Below are 24,815 nucleotides of genomic sequence, written 5' to 3' on the forward strand. Positions count from 1 at the left end.
ATTCAGATCATAATAATGATGATATTTTTTATTTAAAACACTGTTGAAACACTTTTCGTTTGCAGAAACTTCTATTCAAAACAAAAGACTTTTGACACTGAACTTAGATATACAGTATAGGTACTGTAAACATAGGACATAAAATATCATTGTTTTACAATATTTAAAAACAAACAACAACAAAAACAACAGAAGCGTTTAGGACCATAAGGTTTCATGCCATTGTCATATTTCTAAATGTTGCATCATTTTTATTATTTTTTTACTTTTATATTTACTGTTTTACTGTATGTTTTAGTAATTTTAATTTATTTTTAGAAAAATGTCTACTTTTTTTTTTGTTTTAGTTATTACATCAAGTTAAACTAAATGAAAATACATCATAAATTATAAAACTAATAAACTAAACTAAAACGTTTACAATATAATAAGTTTAAGTTTTGTATATTCTACTGTAAAATAATAAAAAGTAATAATAATAATTTAAAGTTTAATCATACAGTACCGTGGTACTACCGTCTAATACATTACTGTACCATTAAATTTTTTGCTAAAATATATTACTAATTATTACTACAATAAAATTTATGATAATTAAATTAAATCAACAAAAAAAAAAATTAATAATTTTTATCAATATTAGTTTTAGTCAGTTTAGTACAACAGGTTTTATATTGTTTTTACAGTATGTTATTAATTTTGTTAGCAGTTTTTGTCATTTTTATTTATTTATATGAAAAATGTCTGCAACAATATTTTCTGTTAAAATGTCACTATAATTATTGTTACTACAAAAAGTATAAAATAATGAAATAAATGAAATCCATTAAATATATATATTTTTTACTAATTTTCAAATATGTCTATATAAATTTCTATTTTTTATATTTCACTTTGTTTTAGTCAGTTTAGTACAACAGGTTTTATATTGTTTTTACAGTATGTTTTAGTAATTTTCTTAGCAGTTTGTCATTTGTATTTATTTTTTAGAAAAACGCCTATAAAACTTTAAAATAAAAGCAATAATATTTTCTGCTAAAATGTTACTATAATTATTGTTACTATAATAAAATGTATAATATAATGAAATAAATAAAATAAATTAAATATAAATTTTTATATCAGTTTTAGTTTTAGTCAGTTTAGTAAATCAGGTTAAACTAAATGAAAATTAGAAATGGTTTTAGCATCTAGCTGAAATAAGATTTTATTTTATTTGTTAAATTTTATTTAATTATATTTTGAGTATAATAATGCTGTTATAAAGTATTCCCTAAAAAGCAAAATAAAATAAAAAAAAGATTTTTTTACACTATTGGATTTGGAATAATAATTTATTCTAATTTTACAGTTGCAACTATAAGTGTAATAACTACAGTATTTAAAGCAAATTCACCATGCTGCATTTTTGTACAGAAATATAAACACGTGAATGTGAGTCTACAGCTGTTTGATTTAATCACAAACGCTATCAGTTCCAGTACAGAGCAGGTTTAATCAGAGCTTCAGCTAATATTGCAACACATACGATTGAGAAATACTTGTGACTTACTTTGGCTCACCTTGTACATGAAAGGGCGTTCGGCATAATTCAAAACATTTTGGAATGTGAAAAATAAGCATAAAACGCACTGCAGTAAATGCACATATCAAGCAGGATGATGGTCTTTATATTAAACATATTAAGGGTAAAGCGGCCACAGTGTGACAATCCAGCAATGCACTTCTGAATTAAGTACACTTGATTCTCGCAATGAATCCAGACCAAGCACAGTGGTCATTCGTGGGTAAAAAACCTTGTACGAACTATAAATAGCAGGAATAAAATGTTTAACCTAACAAAAACAACATATCTACACTGTAACCTGTAATGCATCCTATGCATGTGAACATCAGATGCACTTCTGACTGATTCTACCGGAAGATGTTTGATCACATACATTTAGTATGAGCTCCACAGTTAGGACATGCTGTTATATGATTGAATTGAGTGCAACAGTTCATCAGTGACTCAGGCTTCCTTTCTTGCCCGTCCAGAGTTCGCGTAGTTCCACCTGGCAGCCGAGGTCTCTGAGAGCGGCTCGACCCACGTCGCCGCAGTCCCTGTGAGCCGTCAGAGCCTGCGAGATCAGCGCCTCGGCTCCCATTTCCAAGATAGACTGGCTGAAGTCACGTGTGCGCGCCACCATGTTCCTCAACAGCATGCAGGACTGTTTCTGAAACAGCGGGAAACAGGACACTGTAGACACTAGTGGAATTTCAATACAAATAGATGCTTGGTTTGGCTTCCAGAAACAACAGGAAAGACATCATACGAAGAACATTCTGTATAGCAGAATTTGTTTTTGGAAAGCAAGAACACAAGTATTGGGAAAATTAAACAGGACAATAGCGCTTGAATAGGGCTTGTATTTCTGAACAAGCTAAAAACACAATTATAATTATGTAATAATATATAATAAAATGAAATAGAACGACTATCAAAACAGCAACTCTAAAGACAAAAATAGGTTTTACTCAAATCACAATGAGTCTGTGTTCTGTTTCCATTTTAATTTGATAGGTTTTTGTTTTTTTTTTTTTTTTTTTTTAAATGTCTATACTTTAAGCTTTATTTTTTTATAAAATGTATTTAAAAAAAAGTTATCAGAGCAATATTTTCTGCTAAAAAGTCACTATAATTATTGTTACAACAATAAAATGTATAAAGTGAAATTAAATCCATTAAATAAATATATATATATATATATATATATATTTTTTTTTTTTTTTTTATTTTTTTTACTATTTTTTTTTTTTTACATTTTTTTTACTATTTTTTTTTAATGTCTATAGAAATTTCTACTATTTTTTATTTTATCATTTTTATGTGTTTTTGTTATTTTTATGATTTATTTTTTTAAAAATATCTCTATTTTTTATTTAATTTATTCTAATAGTTTTAGGTTTTTTTAAATACACAAAGTTAAACTAAATGAAATTTAGAAATCTTGCACTGCCAATTAGCTGAAATAAAACAAGTATTTATTTATTTCTTTATTTATTACATTTTGTGAATTATTGTTAAAAGCAATTTTACTTATTATTTAAAGTTTATTTCAAGTAACAAATGTCATTTTAAATAATTTTAAACTATAATTTAATTAACTACAATAACCTTGCTACAAAGTATTCACTAAGATGCAAAATAAATCAAATAAAAATTAAAAGAACAAATAACATATTTATATACAGTACTTTTTAATGAAAAAGACATTTTAAAAAGTAGATTTTCACATTTTCTAAAGCAAATTAATGGTTAAAGTCTATTTACACTAATTTACACTTGTTGCAAAACCACAAAGTCTCAATTTTTTTAAACTGACATGTGTGCATTATCTGAAAGCATATATAAAGCATGAATAAATAAGCTTTCCATTGATGTATGGTTTGTTAGGATAGGACATTATTTGGCCGAATCTGAGGGTGCAAAAAAAAAAAAAATTTCAAAATACTGAGAAAATCGTTTTTAGCAATGCATATTACTAATCAAAAATTAAGTTTTTATATTTACAGTAGGAAATATAAAAAAATTTCTTCATGGAACATGATCTTTACTCATTATTCTTATAATTTTTTATCATAAAAGAAAAACAAATAATTTTACGGCAAAGATGAACGATATCACTGGAATCACTTTCAGAATTTTTTTCCCAACAATAAAAACACTGACAGAATCCATCCTACTTTAAAGAGCTTGCACATTTAAAGCGGCAATGACAAAACTGCAGTGCACGCTTATAATAAAGAGAACATTAGTTGTCTTTATAGAGTTTTAGAAGGTATAAAGTATTCTGCAACTGAAACGGTAAAAACGTTTACTTTTCTGTTACTATGTCAGAAAAAAAGTCCTGTTCCTGTGGCTCAAATATTAGAGCTGTCATGATGCAATGTTAGTCACTTTGGATAAAATCATGAGTCAGCACACAGGCGGTTTTACCTGCACATTAACTTCAGCCGGATGAGTCTTCATGGCCTGCAGGGCCGCCAGCGCTCCACCACACTCCATGATGACTTTGCAGTTGTTGGGTTTGCGTAGAGCGAGAACGCAGAGTGCCGCACATCCCTGCTCACACACCTGAACCCACAGTGGGGAAAAAAAAAAGAGCCAAAGACCATGAGAAACCAGATGGAGTGGTTTTGAGCTGAATTAACTACAAAACACAGTCATAGAGAGGAACTTCATCAGTGCAACATGAAACAAAAATCATTAGACCATTAATTATGCCCATTTATTTCATGTAAATAACATTTTTTCTCTAAACTATGTTAAATGCTCAACAATAAACAGTCAAGAAAATAGATTAGCTGTACAACAGCACATAATATGGCACCACATTGTTTTCTCATAATTTTACGTATAAAAATACTCTACTGTTCAAAGGTTTGGGGTCAGTTTTTTTTTAAATAAATTAATATATTTATTTATTTATTAAGGATAAGGATGCATTCAATCACTCATAAGTGTCAGTAAAGACATTTATAATGTTACAAAAGATTTTCGTTTTAAATAAATGCTGCTTTTGAACTTTCTATTAATCTGTGAATCCTGCAAAATAAAATGCATCACAGTTTGCACAAAAATATTGTGCAGCACAACTGTTTTTAACATTGATAATAATCAGAAATGTTTGTTGAGCAGCAAATCAGCATATTAGAATGTTTTTTAAAGGATCATGTGACAATGTGATAATTAATTTAATTTAATGTATTTAAATGTAAAAATATAATTCTAAAATGTTTATATACAATCATAAAAAAATGTTTATTATTTAAAAAAAAAAAAAAAAAAAAAAAATAAATAAAATAAAAAAAAAAAAAATAAAAAAAAATCATTTTGACCCAAACAATGTATTTTTGGCTATTGCTACAAATATACCCAAGCTACTTAAGACTGGTTTTGTGGTCCAGGGTCACATATTATAAAATCTATTATTCAAAAATACACTTTAACTTACTAAATGTACAACTTTTGGAAAGTAATTAGATAATAATTGGCATTCTATTGCACTTTTGGACACACCTGTGCATTGGCCATGTGACGGTTCATCGCCATGACGATAAGCTCCGCCCCTCCAGCATTCACAGTGGCATCTTTGACATCATCGTTTCCTGCAATGGCCTTCAAAGCGCTGAGCACCTGCTTCACGAGCTCCTGGAGGACAGATGAATCACAACAAGGAGACATTTGTTTGTGCTCATAGGAAACAATGCTGAAACTCTCATTGGTCCAGCAGCTCACCTGACAATCCAGCCCGTCAGCCAGGAGTGTGATCATGAACTTCAGTCCCCCGAGGTCTACGATGTCCTGACAAAACTCATTTCTCACAGCCAGACGGGACAGAGTGGCACAGAGTTCACTGAGCACTGACGTGTTCGCAGGATGAGCTGAAAACAACACATCATCAACATCTCTGCTTATTTATAAAATAATATATCTATAAGCATGCATGCATTTTTTACTAATTTTGTGCTGCTGATTCCAAAAATAGTTTCTGTTTTGCTGGAGCATGTCACACTTTCTCACAAAGAATGATGCATTTTGTTGTATTTTTGTATTTACAGCCACTAATAGAAAAAAAAAAAAAAAAAAAAAATTATATATATATATATATATATATTCTCATCTCAATTCACTTTATTATCATATGACCATATACAAATAAATCTTCAGAACAATATAATAGTGTAAAATATATTCTAATGTTTACATTCATTCTAAATGTAATATTACCATTTTAAAAAATCTTTAAATATTTTTATAGTTTACTTAATAAGTTTTCTAGTTTTTTTTACTCCTTTATTATTTATTTATTTATTTATTTGTTTGTTTATTTTTACTAGTCACAGTTTGAAATAATTAAGATGTTAATTACATTTTTTAAATGTTTTTTTTTTATGCTGCATTTATTTAATCCAAAATATAGTAAATGCAGTACCATCATGAAATATTATTATTTTTAATATTTTGAGGCTTTTTGTTATTTTTGTAAATGCATTTAAGCAAACAAATCTCATTCTTATTTTGTGACAAAACTGTGGGAAGTTTTTATTGATATTTTTAACTCATCTTAGTTTCTTTTTTTTTTAAGCTTCATCTTAAATAATATTAGACCTCAGATCATTTTAGGTAATTTTAGATATTATTAGATAATATTATGGGTTTTTTTTTCAAAATGCATGCCTGTGTAGCATATGCAAAAATAAAAAAATCCAATCACTTTATTATCATATCACTATATACTATTAAATCTACAAAACAATGTAACAGTGTAAAATGTATTGTAATGTTTACATTAATTCTTAATGTAATATTACCATTTTAAATCATCTTTAAATATAGTTGTATTTTTGTAGTTGTATATATATTTTGTATATAGATATACAAAAACAGTTTTTTTTTATTTATTTATTTATTTAATGTTTTTTATGCTGACCAAGGCTGCATTTATTTGATCCAAAATATAGTAAAAACAGTACTATCATGAAATATTATTATTTAAAAAAAAAAAAGCCCAAAACTGAATATTTTGATATTTGAGGATTTGTTATTTTGATAAGTGCATTTAAGCAAACAAATTTGAAAAAAATAAATGCATTTCGCAAAAAAAAATTATATTTTATTATCACTGATATTTTTAACTCATCTTAGTTTCTTATTTTTTAGCTTCATCTTAGATAAAAATCAGCAATTTTGAATAATATTAGATAATATCAGGGTTTTTTTTTTTACATGCATGGCTGTGTAACATATGCAGAAATTATAATATTTTATATAAATATATTATATTAAAATTGTTGCATGTCTAATAGAAACTCAGCTTACCTTTAGCAGCTTCAACAATGACTTTCAGTCCGTTTTGCTCTAACACGATCATCTTAGCGTGTTCATGTGCGTGTCCAAAGGGCACACGCACGTCATCGTCAAAGGTCATGACCCTCAGCGCGACACAGGCCTCCCTCACGATCTCGGGATGTTCGATGTGGCGTGTGATGCTCGCGGTGAGCAACGGCAGGATGCCTGCCTTCACCAAATCCTGCCGGTTGTTCTCGTGTTTCAGACAGCAGTGTCGCACGACGCGGATACACAGGCAGGTGAGAGCGGCATCTGTCTGGTGTGCAGTTAAAGCGCCAATCAAAAACTCTCGACCTTCCACGTCTAGGAGATCCGGCTGGCCATCTGTTAGTGCAGAGAAGGCGGCGAGAGCGACAGAAAGGGCTTCCTTCTCTTCAGTGGCCCTCTGGCAACAGGCGAGGATCGTGGGATACGCATCCTTTTGAGCCGCCAGGTATCGCTGTGCGAAACCGAGAGAGCACTGCTGGGTGAAAACTCTCAGATCATCCAGAACTGATGCGGACGACGCCACTGCAGATTTGAGAGACTCTAAAGCCTGGAAATGTGTCACAGATAATAACATGTTAAATAATAAGCATGCAACTGAAGTGAGGTTAGATCTGCAACTAAACATTTTGTGTGAAGATATACCTGAAGAACCTCATGGGTTTGATCCTCTGTGTTTTCCTCAGAAGAAACTTTGGGCACTGCTTTAACAATGTTGCTGAGATCCACACCTGTGAGGAAAACCAAATCACTTTATTATCGTATCACCATATACATGTACTTTTATTATAAATGCAAATGTTCCCATTTGTTGAACATATTACCATTTTACATGACCTTTAATCTTTTGGTAACTCACTTAAAAGGTCCTGATGTGTAGTGTACAAAACACATTTTATATGAGCTCATTAAAAGTAGGATGTAATAGAAAGTTTTTCATATATATTTCTAAACTCAACATAATCAAACTAGGTAATTAATCAAACTGTTGCTTGCTTTTAAAGTGAATAATAATTATAAAATAACCAGGTAAATGTTTAAACTTTTTTATTTTTGAGTTCAACATATTGCACTGCAGTCAAAAAGGTCAAATGTTTGAAGGTTTATTAAAATAAGTCTTTAAAGCTGCATTTATGTGATCAAAAATATAGTAACAACAGTAATACTGTAAAAGAAAAAATTATATTATTTAAAAAATATGAAAATGTATGTGCATGGATGTCATTATTTTTTTCTTTCTTCATTTTTTCTGTTATTTACTTAAATATTATACAATTAATGTCGCATTTAAGCATGTATATGAGCATTGATATAACTTCATTTATTTACTTACTTAAATATGACATTAGTTTTATAATATTTAAGCAGACGTGCATGAATATGACTATTTATTTATATATTTTTTTACTGCTCAAAAGTTTAGAATAACTCATATTTAATTAATATTTTTTAATGTTTAATGCTCACTAAGGCTGCATCTAATTGATAAAAAAAAATGGTAAAAACAGTAATATTATAAAAAATTGAAAAAAAAACAAAAATCTTAAAATAAAAAAATTGTATTATTATTATTAGAAAATTAATGTCCTATTTAAACATTTATATGAGCATTAACATAACTTTATTCATTCTGTTATTTATCTAAATATTATACAATCAATGTTCCTTAAATAGGACAATTTTTTTTATATTTGAACGTGTGCATGTGACTATTTATTTATTACTGCTCAAAGGTTTAGAACAATTCATATTTAATTATTTTTAAATATTTTTGAATGTTTTAATAGAAGTGTCTTATGCTCACTAAGGCTGAATCTAACTGATAAAAAAAAAAAAAAAATAAAAATAAAAATGAGAAAATCTTAAAATAAAAAAATCGTATTATTATTATTATTATATTATTATATTATATACATACATACATACATACATGGGTCAAAAACATTAAGATGTCCACATCAAAAGAAATTTACAAAAAAGATTTTATGTAAATAGAAAGCATATTAAATGTAAGTAAAGTGTCTACTTTTAAGGATTAAAATAAGTTTTTGGAGAGTAAAATGTCCACGTTTGGTTGAAATAATGTTAAATTGTCATTCAGTGTAACACAATATTTATGTAAAAATTCAAACAACATGCTTATTCTGACTTGTACATATTAAAATATATAATAGAATAAGGGAGCATGTTAAATTTTATTGTGTTTTAAATGAGTAAAAAATTCTTACAAATGGGCAAAACCTAGGATAGTGGCAAATTTTAAAAATAAGGGGAAAATTTATATTTATTTTGTGCTCAGACAAAGAAAAACAAAAATACAATTACATCAAACAGAAAACTTTTTAATTTTTTTGTAAGAACAATAACAACTTAAAGCAGTATTACTTATTGTTTTTATGCTTAAAGCCTTTTCTGTCTTGACCCACATACTATATTTACTCAGGATGCACGAAATAATCAAAATAAGTAAGAAGATAAGTAAACTAAATTATTTTGCATTAAAATGTTGTCAAAGCATGTCAGTTCCAGTAAAACAGTGGGGTTTTTTGTTTTTTTACCTTGAGATTCAAACTGCTCAATGGCCTCCTTCAAAGCTTCACTTTCCTCCATATCAAACTCCTCAATGTTTTCTCTGACCACTGCATCAAAGGTCTCCTGTGTTATTCTGCGTTTGGCCATGACTGCAAAAAAATCTGTAAAAAAAAAAAAAAAAAAAAAAAAAAAAAAAAAAAAAGAAACATCACAGAGCTTCAGCTTCAGCGCTTTTGTTGGGATTTTATAGCATGACAACCAATTCATTCAAAAGGAAGCAGATCATGAGGGCTGTTTCTGTTAATCAGTTTAGAGAATGAAATTAAGGCAGGTCACACTAACATAAAGCACAACTGTATTACCGTGTTTTTAGACGTGTAACATGGTAATACCACTGTATAGTATAGCACATTTGGTCCTCATTCAATACCATGCTATATATCACGGTACCCTGGTATTACCATCTGACAACATCACTGACTGCACCATGATACCGACACAATACACTAACACAAAAACATTATTTATTACCGTAAGTCACTCGCTGTAGTTTATACTACCTGAGCGTAACATTCACTCGAACCCAAAGCAAAACAAACCAGTTTAAAACAAAACTGATAATAATCCTCAAACTCACCAACACCCAGCCTGGACCCTTACGATAAAAAGCTCCCGGGAGAACAGTGGGCAGTACGCTGAAAGCGTAAACATGGAACAGCGACTGAACGCTACGGAATTAAACTGACGCAAACGTTTCGTGAATTGTGGCAAAGAGTTGCGTTGCGTTTTCTTTAATGCGGCTCGGGTGAGATTCGCGAGAGAAATAGGTTCCGCTTCATATACGCATTGGATGCAGACAGACAAAACATTTTTTTCATATTATTAAAACAATATATGCAATTTCCACGAATTAAAATTGCATTTTGAAATTCGCCCTCAGTCTACCTTGGGTACATTTACATTGATCTGAATGTTGATTAATGCACACTCTCCGATTTCGAAATAAATTTACATAACATCTGATCCTTAGAATTTAATTCTAAAGGTTTTTTGAAAATAAATAGTCTTCATAATATTGTATTATGTAATTGTTATGCAAATAATAGATATTAAGAAAATTAGAGCAACACAAAGATCATACAAAAAATTGTATAAACAAAAATGTTAAAGAAATACCGTATTTCGTTTATTTGTTTTTATTTATTTATTGCAGTTTAATAAATAATATTCTGTTTAAGCATTTGATGTGCATGGATTTGTTTGTTTATTTATTTATTCTATTATCATGGATGTGACCATTTAATTAGATACTTAAATATTGTATAACTAATGTCCAATTTAAACATTTATATGTGCATGGATCTATCTATGATCTATCTATGCTAGCATCATGTTAGTAACTTGTTAATCCTACTAGAAACATGCTAGCAACATGCTAATCATGCCAGAATCGTGCTAGAAACATGTTAACAACATGTTAATCATGGTGGAAACATGCTCACAACATGTTAGTGACATGATAATCAAGTTAGAAACATGCTAATAACTTGCTTATCCTGCTAGAAACATGCTAGCAACATGCTAATCATGCCAGAAACGTGCTAGCAACATGCTAATCATGCTAGAAACATGTTAACAACATGCTAATCATGGTGGAAACATGTTAACAACATGCTAGTGACATGATAATCACGTTAGAAACATGTTAATAACTTGCTAATCCTGCTAGAAACATGCTAACAACATGCTAATCATGCCAGAAACGTGCTAGCAACATGCTAATCCTGCTAGAAACATGCTAACAACATGCTAATCATGCCAGAAACGTTCTAGTAACATGCTTATCATACTAGAAACATGTTAACAACATGCTAATCATTGTGGAAACATGTTAACAACATGCTAATTATGTTAAAATGTGCTCGAAACATTCTAGCAACTTGTTAATCATGTTAGAGAAATGCTAGCAACATGCTAGTAACTTGCTAATCATACTAAAGACATGCCAGCAACATGTTAATCATGTTAGAAACATGTTAACAACATGTTAATCATGCTAGAAACATGTTAACATGCTAATCATGGTGGAAACATGCTAACAACATGCTAGTAACATGATAATCACGTTAGAAACATGCTAATAACTTGCTAATCCTGCTAGAAACATGCTAGAAACATGCGAATCATGCCAGAAACGTGCTAGCAACATGCTTATAATGCCAGAAACATGTTAACAACATGCAAATCATGGTGGAAACATGCTGACAACATGCATGATAACCATGTTAATCATGTTAAAGCATGCTAATAACAAGTTAGTAACTTGTTAGTAGCTAGCAACTTATTAATCATGTTAGAAACATGCTAGCACCATGCTAGTAACTTGCTAATCATGCTAAAGACATGCTAGCAACATGTTAATCATGTTAGAAACATGCTAGCACCATGCTAGCAACATGTTAATCATGTTAGAAATGTTAACAACATGCTAATCATGTTAAGACATGCTAATAATAAGATAGCAAAAAGGCCAATCATGCTAGATACATCCTAGTAACATGCTAATCATGTTAGAAACATGCTAGCACCATGCTAGTAACTTGCTAATCATGCTAAAGACATGCTAGCAACATGTTAATCATGTTAGAAACGTTAACAACATGCTAATCATGTTAAGACATGCTAATAATAAGATAGCAAAAAGGCCAATCATGCTAGATACATCCTAGTAACATGCTAATCATGCTAGAAACATGCTAGTAACTATCTATCTGACAGACTGTATTGCCTTTGCCTTCAAAAAGCTTTAATCTTCAATACTACGTTAAACTTCAATCTATTTTAGACTGAAAATGTCAAACTTTTAAAACCGTTAAAATCTATTAAAACTTCCTAAAACTTGTAAAACATTTTTGAAACTTTCTGGTCTGGCTTTCTCAAGCCATCTTCAAAGTTTGTCTTTTCTGGCTTGAGAAAGCCAACTTACTGATATGCTATTTTCTACTGAGACTAAATCTGTCGACACTAACTTGTCCTAGAGCTTTAACTCTACAAACTCCAAACTCAGCGCAGATCTTCAGACTGATCTGAAGTTAGTTGCTATATCTTTTGTAACTGATTGGACTTACGATTTTCCTAAAAATGACGATTAAAATTGGGAAAAATCCCATAGACTTACATTGACGGAATGTTCAAATGAGCAACACTATTCAAATTCCAACTGTCAAAACTCCCAGAATCCTTTGAGACTCAATCAAACTTCCCTTCTATGTACTGTATTTCTAATCCATTCAAACTCATTCAAACTCTTCTATCTATCATCTAACCATTACTATCTATCTATGCCTAGCAACCAGGATCATGCTAGTAACGTGCTAATCATGCAAGCAACATGCTAGCAACTTGCTAATCATGCTAGAAATATGCTAGTAACTTGCTAATCATGCTAACAACATGCTAGTAACTTGCTAGTCATGCTAGAAACATGCTAGCAACATGCTAGTAACTTGCTAATCATGCTAGTAACATGCTAGTAACTTGCTAATCGTACTAATAACATGCTAACAACATGTTAATCATGCTAGCAACATGCTACTAACTTGCTAGTCTTGTTAGAAACATGCTAGCAATTTGTTAACCATGCTAGAAACATGCTAGCAATCATGTTAATAACTTGCTAATCATGCTAACAACATGGTAGTAGCTTGCTAATTATGTTAGCACCATGCTAGTAAAATGCTAGTACCTTGTTAATAATCCTATAAGCATGCTAACAACATGCTAGTAACTTGCTAATCATGCTAGTAACATGCTAGTAACTTGCTAATCATGCTAGCAACATGCTAGTAACTTGCTAATCATGCTAGTAACATGCTAGTAATTTGCTAATCATGCTAGCAACATGCTACTAACTTGCTAATCTTGTTAGAAACATGCTAGCAATTTGTTAATCATGCTAGAAACATGCTAGTAACTTGCTAATCGTGTTAACAACATGGTAGTAGCTTGCTAATTATGATAGCAACATGCTAGTAAAATGCTAGTAACTTGCTAATAATCCTATAAGCATGCTAACAACATGCTAGTACCTTGCTAATCATTATAACATCATGCTAGTCACATGTTAATCATGTTAATAACATGCTAACAACATTCTATCTATCTCTGACAGACTGTATTGCCTTTAAACATCCAAACGTTAACCTTTTAAAACTACTTTAGAATTCAAACTATTTGAGACCGAAAACCATCAAACTTAAAACTTTTTAAACTTTTTACACTTTATAAACTTTTCAAACTTTTTAAAACTTTCTGTTCCGGCTTTCTCAAGCCAACTTAAAGTTTGTCTTGACAAACTTTTTTATGAAGTTTTATAGCTAACATCCTATTTAAACACTTATGGGTGCATAAATGTGACTATTTATTTATTTATTCCTTTATTTATCAAATGTAGATTTTTCCTTCGTATTCCAGTCTTGACGGGTGAATGCTGTATTTCATCTATCACTGAATCTTTTGCTCATGTGTGACGCCAGGTGGAGCTGTATTTTTCAACCCAAGAAAAAAAACAGCGTCGCGTTTGTGCGTCATGACGCTCAGCTGAAAGCCTCGCCTGAATATAAAACCGCGCTGCGGCGTGACGCGTCCTTCTCCCCTGCCTGTCCCCACCAGCGGAAGGCAGCGCGCTCTGTTCTAATATCAGTGCTGAGTGAATCTTGAACCATCTGTCAAAATGGTACGTATCAAATGCATGATTTGATTCGATACAGTCGTTTACCAAGCAGATTGTATTTTCAGAAACAGTATTTTTGCGTTTAACGGATTTTTCGGCAAAATGCGTGCGGGAAAAGGCCGGCTAGCGCTTTCACACAAAACAAAATGGCAGCGGCTGTTTTGCGGCATGACTCGTTTTTAAAACGCTTTAAACATGGCCTATCGTTGTTTTTGACTAGATTATAAGTAGTTCATTAAATACTCAGGGAGTGTAACTCAAACCAAAGCCTTAATGTCTAATTTTGAGTCGTTCAGATTGTTTTTCCGGCTCTTGTCAGACAGGGCCTTGTTAGCATGTTAGCTAACTGTGCCACGTATTGTGGAAAGAATCGCGTGGTGAAGGAAAATCTAATATACAGCTCCCCGTTAGCTGTTTTCTAACTCCATATCCTGCTATTTTAATTTCAGTACTATTTGTTGTGTTTTCCGTGTGTTTGTGACTGTCTGTGTGCGGGTTTATTCACTTTGCCGGTTGGTTTAATGGCAGGTGTCGGGTGTGTTCGGACCGGCCGCACCGGCACATAGCAGTCACGTGTCGCTCTCTGTCCCGCATGTGCGGTTTATCAGCGTGGCCACATCACGCACATGGCCGTCTATTGTTTGCGCAATGGCTTCCGGTAGGCCGTGAAAACGATTAATTTTTAAGAAGGTGCATTTATTCGGGCCTTCGAGGCGGAATAATGTAAAAAGTCGCTACCGCATTACAGCCAGTTATATACAATCTCAATAAGCACGTGTTACATTTACATTGTACTTCTTGACATGTATACATATGTCTAAATATCACTATTTTCACTCTTATGTATGGCCAGACTGAAGCATAAATAATTTATAAAAGTGCTGATGCTCTGCCTTATGTGAAGGACTGTTATAATCTCTTCTAGAAATCTTTATTTAATCCAAGTTATTACCAGTGTTGGGCACCTACCTTTAAAAAAGTAATTAGTTATAGTTACTAGTTACTTCTTACAAATAGTAACTGAGTTAGTAACTGAGTTACATCATTATAAAAGTAACTAATTACCAGGCAAAGTAACTATTGCATTACTTTAAAAAAAATCTAATTTAATATAACTATAAAATAAATACAAAACATTGTACACTAATCTACACTATTTTAATGTTGTTGTGGGCAGTGTTGGGAATGTTACTTTGAAAAGTAATTAGTTATAGTTACTAGTTACTTCTCACAAATAGTAACTGAGTTAGTAACAGAGTTACATCATTATAAAAGTAACTAATTACCAGGGAAAGTAACTATTGTGTTGCTTTTTTTTTTTAAATGAATGTGATGAATGTCAAATTTGTCTCCTCCAGGTGAACTTCACAGTCGACCAGATCCGTGCCATCATGGACAAGAAGTCCAACATCCGTAACATGTCCGTGATTGCGCACGTGGACCACGGAAAATCTACGCTGACCGACTCTCTGGTGTCCAAGGCTGGAATCATCGCTTCCGCCCGCGCCGGAGAGACCCGCTTCACTGACACACGCAAAGACGAGCAAGAGCGCTGCATCACCATCAAATCCACGTAAGATGCCAGCAAATGTCTAGGAGCATTAAAATTGCAAGCATGCAAAAAAATGCAATTAAATATACATAAACGTCATCATAAATAACTAAATCTGGTAATATCATCAATATTATCTATCATATAGAAGATAAAAAAACTTTATGCCTTACTATAAATGGTGTTCAGAAGGGAGTGTTTGTGATATGAATGAAGGCAAAGGCTGTTTAACTGATCTTTCAGTGTTTTATGGCATTGAGTCATAATTCCTTTTTGTTAGTTGTCAACTATGCATTGTCATATTACAATGCAAAAATGCAACTATATTTTGTGTAAAATATGAATGCTTGGTTTAATCTAATTTAAATCGTGTGGGAAACCTAGAAGGGCAAATTTGCACTTCCATGTTTACTATAATTAAAGGAAATACCATTTTAGACATACCATTTAGAACTTTATATGTAGGTAGTGTACTTTGTCCATTCAAAGAACAAGTAATGTTTAGCAATCATTTACTATGTATATTCTTGTGTATATAATGCCCATAGGAAAACAAACCTGTGAGGATTAGTTTAATTAACATAACTCAAACTCTGAGTTCATATGTCTCAAACAACCAATCATCTGTGACACGCTTACTAGAACAAAACAAAAGCCAAGCCATTATAAAGTGTTAGTTGTTGATTTCCTTCTGTTGTGCCTCCTTCACAGTGCCATCTCCATGTACTACGAGCTGTCCGATAATGACCTGGCCTTCATTAAGCAGTGTAAGGATGGATCCGGTTTCCTTATCAACCTGATCGACTCTCCCGGCCACGTGGATTTCTCCTCTGAGGTCACGGCTGCTCTGCGTGTCACCGATGGAGCTTTGGTTGTGGTGGACTGTGTCTCTGGTAAACTTTAATTTTAAGCACTATTCTTATAAATTAGTCTTTCACAAAACAAGGTTTATATTAATGTGGTTTTGTTTTTAAGTAAATGCATCTTGACTTAAGAATCTCTAGACATTTGCACTGCAATGCAAGACAAAGCTTTGAAAGTTCTTATTTATCTCAATAAAAACCCTAACATGATTTAAACTGCATTTTGTGTTTTTTTTGCTCAGGTGTGTGCGTGCAGACAGAGACGGTGCTGAGACAGGCCATCGCCGAGCGCATTAAGCCCGTGCTGATGATGAACAAGATGGACCGGGCCCTGCTGGAGCTGCAGCTTGACCCTGAGGAGCTCTACCAAACCTTCCAGCGCATCGTGGAGAACGTCAACGTCATCATCTCCACCTACGGCGAGGATGAGGGTGGACCCATGGGCAACATCATGGTGAGAGCACACTCCCGTTCACTTATCCAAGTAGTCTCATGATATCTCTTTCTTCAGCTGAACTATTTGTGCTCAACATGTCTTTGTGTTTTCTCAGATCGATCCAGTGGTCGGTACCGTGGGTTTTGGATCCGGTCTTCACGGCTGGGCCTTCACTCTGAAGCAGTTCGCTGAGATGTACGTGGCCAAGTTTGCTGCTAAAGGTGAAGGTCAGCTGAGCCCAGCTGAACGCTGTAAGAAGGTGGAAGACATGATGAAGAAACTCTGGGGTGACAGGTGAGTTTCAAGCTGATTAAAATGTCTGTGCTAACATTTTTAGACCATAAAATCAGATCTGTTTTTTTGTAGCGTCTTAGCAGTTTTAATTAAACATCATCTGGAATACTTAAACACGTACACTACCATTAAAAAAAAATGTCTAAAATAAGTTTAAAGTCTCTCACGCTTACAAGATTGTGTTGATTTAATCCAAACATTCAGTAAAAATTCTGAAATATTATTACAATTTTAAATAGCTGTTTTATGTTAATATTTGTTAAAATGTAATTTATTTGTGTGGCCGAAAGCTGAATTTTTAGCATCATTACTCTTTTGGTGTCACATGATCCTTCAGAAATCATTCTAATTAGGGCTGCACAATTAATCTAGAAACTATATTATAAAAAAGGTGGCATGCAGTTTTTCAAACAATGGTCTAAACCTATTCAAATATCATTAAATGTAAATTGATGTTTGTAATTAATAATCGAGATTTCAAGGGAACAATTGACAATTATGATTTAAGTGGTAGTGCATAATGTAAGCTGAATTTCATGTTGCTCATTCTCTGCCGCTCTTCCAGGTATTTTGACCCAGCCACCGGTAAATTCAGCAAGTCTGCCAGCAGCCCTGATGGAAAGAAACTTCCCCGCACCTTCGCCCAGCTCATCCTGGACCCCATCTTCAAGGTACAAACCTGTTCGCCTCACACTAACCCAGATCTCATTTTGTTCCATTGGTGCTCATATCTCACTTTGTCGATGTCCAGGTGTTCGATGCCATCATGAACTTCAGGAAGGAGGAAACCGCCAAGCTGATCGACAAGCTGGACATCAAGCTGGACGTCGAAGACAAGGATAAGGAAGGCAAGCCGCTGCTGAAGGCCGTGATGCGTCGCTGGCTGCCCGCCGGAGAGGCTCTGCTTCAGATGATCACCATCCACCTGCCCTCTCCCGTCACGGCCCAGAAATACCGTTGCGAGCTGCTTTACGAAGGACCTGGAGATGATGAAGCTGCTATGGGTACGACAGTCATTTTTGCACTTTTTACTTTGCTGTTTGTTGTGTTTGAAGTGTCTGATTTAGTTCGTCTTATGCACAGGAATTAAGAACTGCGACCCTAAGGCTCCCCTCATGATGTACATCTCAAAAATGGTGCCAACCACCGATAAGGGTCGTTTCTACGCTTTCGGCCGTGTGTTCTCTGGTGTTGTGTCCACTGGGCTGAAAGTGCGTATCATGGGACCAAACTTCACCCCCGGAAAGAAGGAGGATCTTTACCTGAAACCAATTCAGAGGTTTGCACACTACAGCTTTTAATTTCAGCTGATTTCATTTGATTGGTATATTATTATACTTAGAAAGGTAAAAACTAATTTTACTTAGAAGGTGCTCCTGAAATTTTGACTGCTTCTAAAGTGTAGAGCCCTAAGTGATGCACCAAAGTTTTTAATTTAGCCAAAAATCAAATGGATAACAATTTAAACCAGGTCACAAAACTCTAAATTGCTTTTCTAACTCGTAACGCTTTATTCCAGGACCATTTTGATGATGGGTCGTTACGTCGAGCCCATCGAAGACGTGCCATGTGGTAACATCGTGGGTCTGGTTGGTGTGGACCAGTTTTTGGTGAAGACAGGGACCATCACAACCTTCGAGCAGGCCCACAACATGCGTGTGATGAAGTTCAGCGTCAGCCCTGTTGTCAGAGTGGCCGTTGAGGCCAAGAACCCCGCCGACCTGCCCAAACTGGTGGAAGGACTCAAGCGTCTGGCCAAGTCCGACCCTATGGTGCAGTGCATCATCGAGGAGTCTGGAGAGCACATCATCGCCGGCGCTGGAGAACTTCACCTGGAAATCTGCCTTAAAGATCTGGAGGAGGACCATGCCTGCATTCCACTGAAGGTTTGTGCATCATTAGCAATTGATTCTTATTAAATCGGGATTGGTTAACTAGCTAGCTATCTTGTTGATGTCCTGGCTGGTCGATGAGGAAAAATCATGCACCACTCTGAAGTAGTGATCGAGAACCCCTACCACAAACATCTGAGGCCTTCACAGACATCAACAATTTCATCCATTTACTTGCTCGTTTTAATGTTCACTTGTTTGCTCGTTTGTTTTTAATCGGTTTCACTTGCGCGTTATCCGTTTGATCGCTCGTTTGTTCATTTTATTTTATTTTTTTGATTACTTGCTCATTTTAATTTGAGCTTGTTTTTATTTATTTATTTTTTTAATCCACTCGTTCTAATTTTGTTTGCTTGTTCGTTTAAATTTGTTAGTTTGCTCATTTTATTTTAAACGTTTGCTTGCTCATTTTTAGTTTGAGCTTATTTTCGTCCACTTGTTTTGTGCACTCTCTTATTCACTCACTCATTTTAATTTGTTTGCATCAATTTTTGTTTTTGTTATTTTTATCCGTTTGTTTGTGAACCATTTGATCTCATTTGTTGGTTCAGTTTGTTTGCTTGATCATTTTAATTAGTTTGAGCTCATTTTTTTTTTTTTTTTTTTTTGTTCACCTTTTTTATTTTATTTTTTTTGTTCGCTCATTTTTATCCCCTCGTTCTAATTTGTTTGCTTGCTTAATTTGTTTGTTCGCTCTTTTGTTTGCTCGCTTGTTTTTGTTCGCTTGCTCATTTTAATGTTCACTTTTTTTACTTTGCTCCTTTTTATCTGTTTGCTTGTTTTAACTTGTTCCTCACTTTTTTTTTTTTTTTTTTTTTTTTTTTTTTTTTTTTGCCTGTGATCCATTTGATCATGAGTTTATTCTCGTTTTTACTTGTTTCTTGCTCATTTTTTTGTTCGTTTGCTCATTGTGATCCATTTGATTTGTTTGTTTCAGGTTTTTTTTTTTTTAATCATTTTGCTTGTTTTTGCTCGCTCATTCGTTTTAATTGTTTTTCTTTTTTTTTTCTTTTTTTTTGTTTTCTTTTTAAATTTGCTCCTCACTCATTTGTATTTGTTCACTCACTTTTATTTGTTCACTTTGATTGTTTGCACGTGTTAAATCGCTCTTATTCCCACCCTTGCTTTTTAATTCAGTTGTTCACCGGTTTAAATCGTGACGGAATAAAATGTTTCACTGTTGTTTGGTTCCCTTGTTTATTAAATTGTTAATAAAATTCCTAATTCCTGGAAATGCAATGTATATGTCGGTGTCCAAAACTTAGTTGCATATACTTTAAAATGTAAAGTTTTTTTTTTTTTTTTTTTTTTTTTTTTTTTTTTTTTTTTTAAATGCTTCATTATGTAACGTGTGTGTCTGTTTCTCCAACAGAAATCAGACCCCGTTGTGTCCTACAGGGAGACTGTCAGCGCAGAATCAGACCAGATGTGTTTGTCCAAGTCCCCCAACAAGCACAACCGTCTGTACATGAAGGCCAGGCCGTTCCCCGACGGTCTCGCCGAGGACATCGACAAAGGCGAGGTGTCATCCCGTCAGGAGCTCAAGGCCCGTGCCCGTTACCTGGCCGACAAATACGAGTGGGAGGTCACAGAGGCCCGTAAGATCTGGTGCTTCGGACCCGACGGAACCGGACCCAACGTTCTGGTGGACGTCACCAAGGGAGTGCAGTACCTGAATGAGATCAAGGACAGTGTTGTGGCTGGATTCCAGTGGGCAACTAAAGAGGTGAGATGTTCGGGATTAAATCGGGTTTGGTTAACTAGCTGCACTGTTGATGTCCTGGTTGGTCGATGAGGAGAAATCATGCACCACTCTGAAGAAGTGATCGAGAACCCTTACCATTGATATCTGAGACCTCCACAGACATCAACAAGTTCACATCTATGATATTGCTTTGAAGGGCAGTTAGACCTGTGCATTCATTTTGAATTATTTAAAGATTTTTTTTTTTTTTTTTTTTTTATTTACTAAAAATGAAATGCAATAATACAAACCAATAACGATTAGTTTTATTTATTAATATTAGTAATGTATTATGCATTTAAGTTTTACTATTTTAATACTTAAAATTTATATTAAAATAACTCCAATAATACAAATTCAGTAACTTTTTTTTTTTTTTTTTTTTTTTAAAAAATGCAAAAATACAATACATTTGACTTTGACTTTTTTTTTTTTTTAAGCATAATTTTTTGCTGATTGATATATATATATATATATATATATATATATATATATATATATATATATATATATATATATATATATATATATATATATATATATATATATATATATATATATATATATATATATATTTTTTTTTTTTTTTTTTTTTGTTTAAAACAATATGCATACTTAACACTTTTATTTACTAATATTTATTTAATTTATATTATGCATTTTAAGTTTCACTATTTTAATACTGGGCATTTCTATTAAAATACAATAATATCAATAATTTAGTTTTTGCTTTTATTTTTTATTCAAAAATAAAATGCAGTACAAAAAAATGCTAACCAATTTAGTATTAATACATTTTATTGTTTTTATGAACATTTTTTGCTGATTAGTATTCTACATGTATACAATATTATACTTTTAGTATAAAAATAACATAACTTGTTAACTTTTTTTTTTCTCAATTTATTTATTTTTTTTAATGAATTTAAATATTGAGGTTTTGTGATTGAGAATAAATTGGACTCATGATTTGGTTTCTGTGTTCAGGGAGTGTTGTGCGAGGAGAACATGCGCGCCGTCCGTTTCGACATCCACGACGTGACTCTCCACACGGATGCCATCCATCGTGGTGGTGGCCAGATCATTCCCACAGCCCGCAGGGTTCTGTACGCCTGTCAGCTCACAGCCGAGCCCAGACTCATGGAGCCCGTCTACCTGGTGGAGATTCAGGTGAGACATTGCATTCTTCATCAACTTTACTGTTTAAAAAAAAAAACAGCTTTTATATTCAAGCGATTCTCATCCGCGTCTTTTCCGCTTTCAGTGCCCAGAGCAGGTGGTCGGCGGCATCTACGGTGTGTTGAACAGGAAACGAGGCCACGTCTTTGAGGAGTCTCAGGTCATGGGAACGCCAATGTTCGTCGTTAAGGCCTATCTGCCTGTCAACGAGTCTTTCGGTGAGAAACGATTCTGTTTTCATTACACTTAATGACACTTAGTCAAACAACAGCACTTTGTGCTAAAAGTTCATTTTAGCTTAAAATTATGTTCTGAAAGACCATTTTCTTAAGACAAATCTATTCTTTAATGACTCTTGTCAACTCAAGTCAGATTTATTTATATAGTGCATTATTCAGAACCATTATTTCAAAACTGCTTTAGTAACAAACCCGAAAATGAGTCTAAATGTTGTGTAAATGAGTCAGTTATAATGCGACTGATTCAATTCATTAATTAGGTTAATTTAAGTTTTGTTTCCATCCAATTGTGGTGGTGCCATCAAATTGATGATACGGCTCATCTGAGCAAACCAGAGTCAACTTTTGTGGTTAAACAGCCAGTAGTTGCACATTGAAGTTGAGAATGACTCTGACTGATTCAGGCTGAGTTTGCAGTCTGAATTGAAAGTGCTGAGAAAACGGGACTGAAAGACTGAATGAAACTACATACAAAAGATAAAAGCGCTAACATGTCTTTCTATTGTGTCAAAACAAACGTACGGCGCAAGCAGTATAGAAATGATTTGTGAGCAACTTCTTTTTAAGTTCATCTGTCAAAAGATCCAAATCAGTTCATCGTATGAATCAATTTGAGTGATTCTTGACTCGTTGAGTCAGCATAAATTACTCTCTGGTGGTTCATGGGACAAATGATTAAACTTATTTAAATTTATTTATTCTAAATAAATGGTTTTTATTTATTTAAATTAGTATGTTTTTGTAATAATTGCTGCATTTTAACTTTGGTAAAATTTTCTTTGCATGCTATATCCTAATATTAATTTCAATATTGGTAGTTTTTGTTTATATTAATGTAGTATTTATAGTCGTATAATTTTATTAGTAGTAATAGAAGTACCATTAACTTTTTATTTCTTTATTTGTAACTTTTGTAGTAAAATTGGTATGTTTTAACTTTGGTAGTATTTTCTTGGTATGTTGTATATGTTAATATTAGTGCCTTTTAATATTGGTAGTTTTGTTTTATATTAGTAGTATAATTTTAATAGTGGTAGAGTAATTTTATTAGTAGTGATGGTAATTTTTTTTTTTTTTTTTTTTAAATAAATACATAGTGTCATTTTAATAGTGGTATACTCTTATAGTAAGTGTTTGGGGTCTTTTTAATTCCCCCCCCATGTTCATGCAGTCATGTTTGTGTTCCATCTCTTAATATCTCTCATCTCTTTCTTTAGGTTTCACAGCTGACCTGCGCTCCAACACCGGCGGTCAGGCCTTCCCTCAGTGCGTGTTCGACCACTGGCAGATCCTGCAGGGCGACCCCAAGGACGGCGCATCCAAACCCTTCCAGGTCGTGGCCGAGACGCGTAAACGCAAGGGTCTGAAGGAGGGCATCCCAGCACTTGACAACTTCCTTGACAAGTTATAAATGGCCCAATGACACGTCTCTCCTCTGTAGCCTGACCTCGACTCTTTACACTCATTCCTGTTTCTCATTCCTTCCCTCCTGCACTCACTTCCTTCCCTCAGAGTTCAGCAGAGGGACTGGACTGTACAGGGCACAAACACCACGTTTATTACATTCAGACAGGAAATTCAAGTGGATTATGTAAATCTAATAAAGAAAATAAAAATGGAAAATTGCTCGAGTGCTTGTGTGTGCTGTTTCATTGCTGCTCAGTGCAGATTCTGAATGTATCCAGGACGGATGGACAGACACGTACATTTATTTTAGTGCTGTCAAATGATTTAACGACAATTGTTTACATCCAAAATAAGTTTTAAATATCGGTGTTGTCTATATTTGTGTATATATATGAGTGTGTACACATGCATACTAATTTTATACATATACGTGCATATGTATAAATGTGTTTAGGTGCATAAATTTATATTCATGTAGTAATATAAAAGTATTTAAAATACAAATATAACACATTTTTGTTAAATGTATAAATGCGTGTGTGTATTAATATACAATAGTCAGCGTGTGAAGTGGATCAAAACTTTTCAAAGTTGTCCTAAAACTGAAACAATACCCATTCTTGTCTTAGGCCAACCTTTTTTGATCCACTTCAAATGTTGACTACTGTATACATAATAAATATACACTGTGCACATATAAACAAACTTAATTTCAATATATGCGTGCATGTATATAAAATATGTGCATTTTTTTTTTTTTCACCCTTTCCTTATCCTATTAAATGGTCCTGCAGTGTAACTTTAAGTCTAAATATTTCATGTAGTTTTTGAGCTCAGTAATTCTGTCCATAATTAGAAGTTTTATAAAAATGTCTTGAAATACTTGGAAAAATACTTTATCATAATAAATCATCATAAATTGTGTTTTTTTTACAAAATTCACAAATACAACAAAATATGTATATAATACAATATATATTATAACATTTATTTTTTTTTATTTTTATTCATTTATTCATTTATTATTCATTCATTTTTATTAGAAAAAAATCAATGACAAAATCA

At 33.0% G+C, this 24,815-nt stretch overlaps 2 protein-coding genes across 4 annotated transcripts; one reads left to right on the forward strand and one right to left on the reverse strand.

Annotated features, from left to right (window-relative positions):
- Positions 1 to 1,193: 1,193 nt before the first annotated feature.
- Positions 1,194 to 10,171, reverse strand: armc6 (armadillo repeat containing 6). 3 transcript variants are annotated; one of them, XM_051097117.1, is made up of 8 exons: positions 9,973 to 10,064; positions 9,439 to 9,573; positions 7,526 to 7,611; positions 6,866 to 7,430; positions 5,282 to 5,427; positions 5,063 to 5,194; positions 3,980 to 4,117; positions 1,194 to 2,216 (listed from the first exon to the last, which is right to left on the reverse strand). In XM_051097117.1, exons 1-8 carry the CDS (start codon positions 9,983 to 9,985, stop codon positions 2,004 to 2,006), a joined length of 1,428 nt encoding a protein of 475 aa, XP_050953074.1. In that variant the 5' UTR covers positions 9,986 to 10,064; the 3' UTR covers positions 1,194 to 2,003. The 3 variants fall into 3 exon arrangements, with proteins under 3 accessions (XP_050953074.1, XP_050953094.1, XP_050953084.1); XM_051097137.1 differs by having other exon boundaries at positions 9,944 to 10,059; XM_051097127.1 differs by having other exon boundaries at positions 1,195 to 2,216; positions 10,050 to 10,171.
- A 3,835-nt stretch (positions 10,172 to 14,006) lies between these two features.
- Positions 14,007 to 23,974, forward strand: eef2b (eukaryotic translation elongation factor 2b). Its single transcript, XM_051129719.1, has 13 exons — positions 14,007 to 14,147; positions 15,503 to 15,717; positions 16,408 to 16,589; positions 16,802 to 17,013; positions 17,111 to 17,289; positions 17,855 to 17,960; positions 18,041 to 18,293; positions 18,373 to 18,568; positions 18,809 to 19,175; positions 20,554 to 20,907; positions 21,913 to 22,095; positions 22,190 to 22,322; positions 23,561 to 23,974. Exons 1-13 carry the CDS (start codon positions 14,145 to 14,147, stop codon positions 23,752 to 23,754), a joined length of 2,577 nt encoding a protein of 858 aa, XP_050985676.1. The 5' UTR covers positions 14,007 to 14,144; the 3' UTR covers positions 23,755 to 23,974.
- The last annotated feature ends 841 nt before the right edge of the window (positions 23,975 to 24,815 follow it).

This window comes from Labeo rohita, chromosome 2 (assembly GCF_022985175.1).
Source record: "Labeo rohita strain BAU-BD-2019 chromosome 2, IGBB_LRoh.1.0, whole genome shotgun sequence".
NCBI lineage: Eukaryota > Metazoa > Chordata > Actinopteri > Cypriniformes > Cyprinidae > Labeo > Labeo rohita.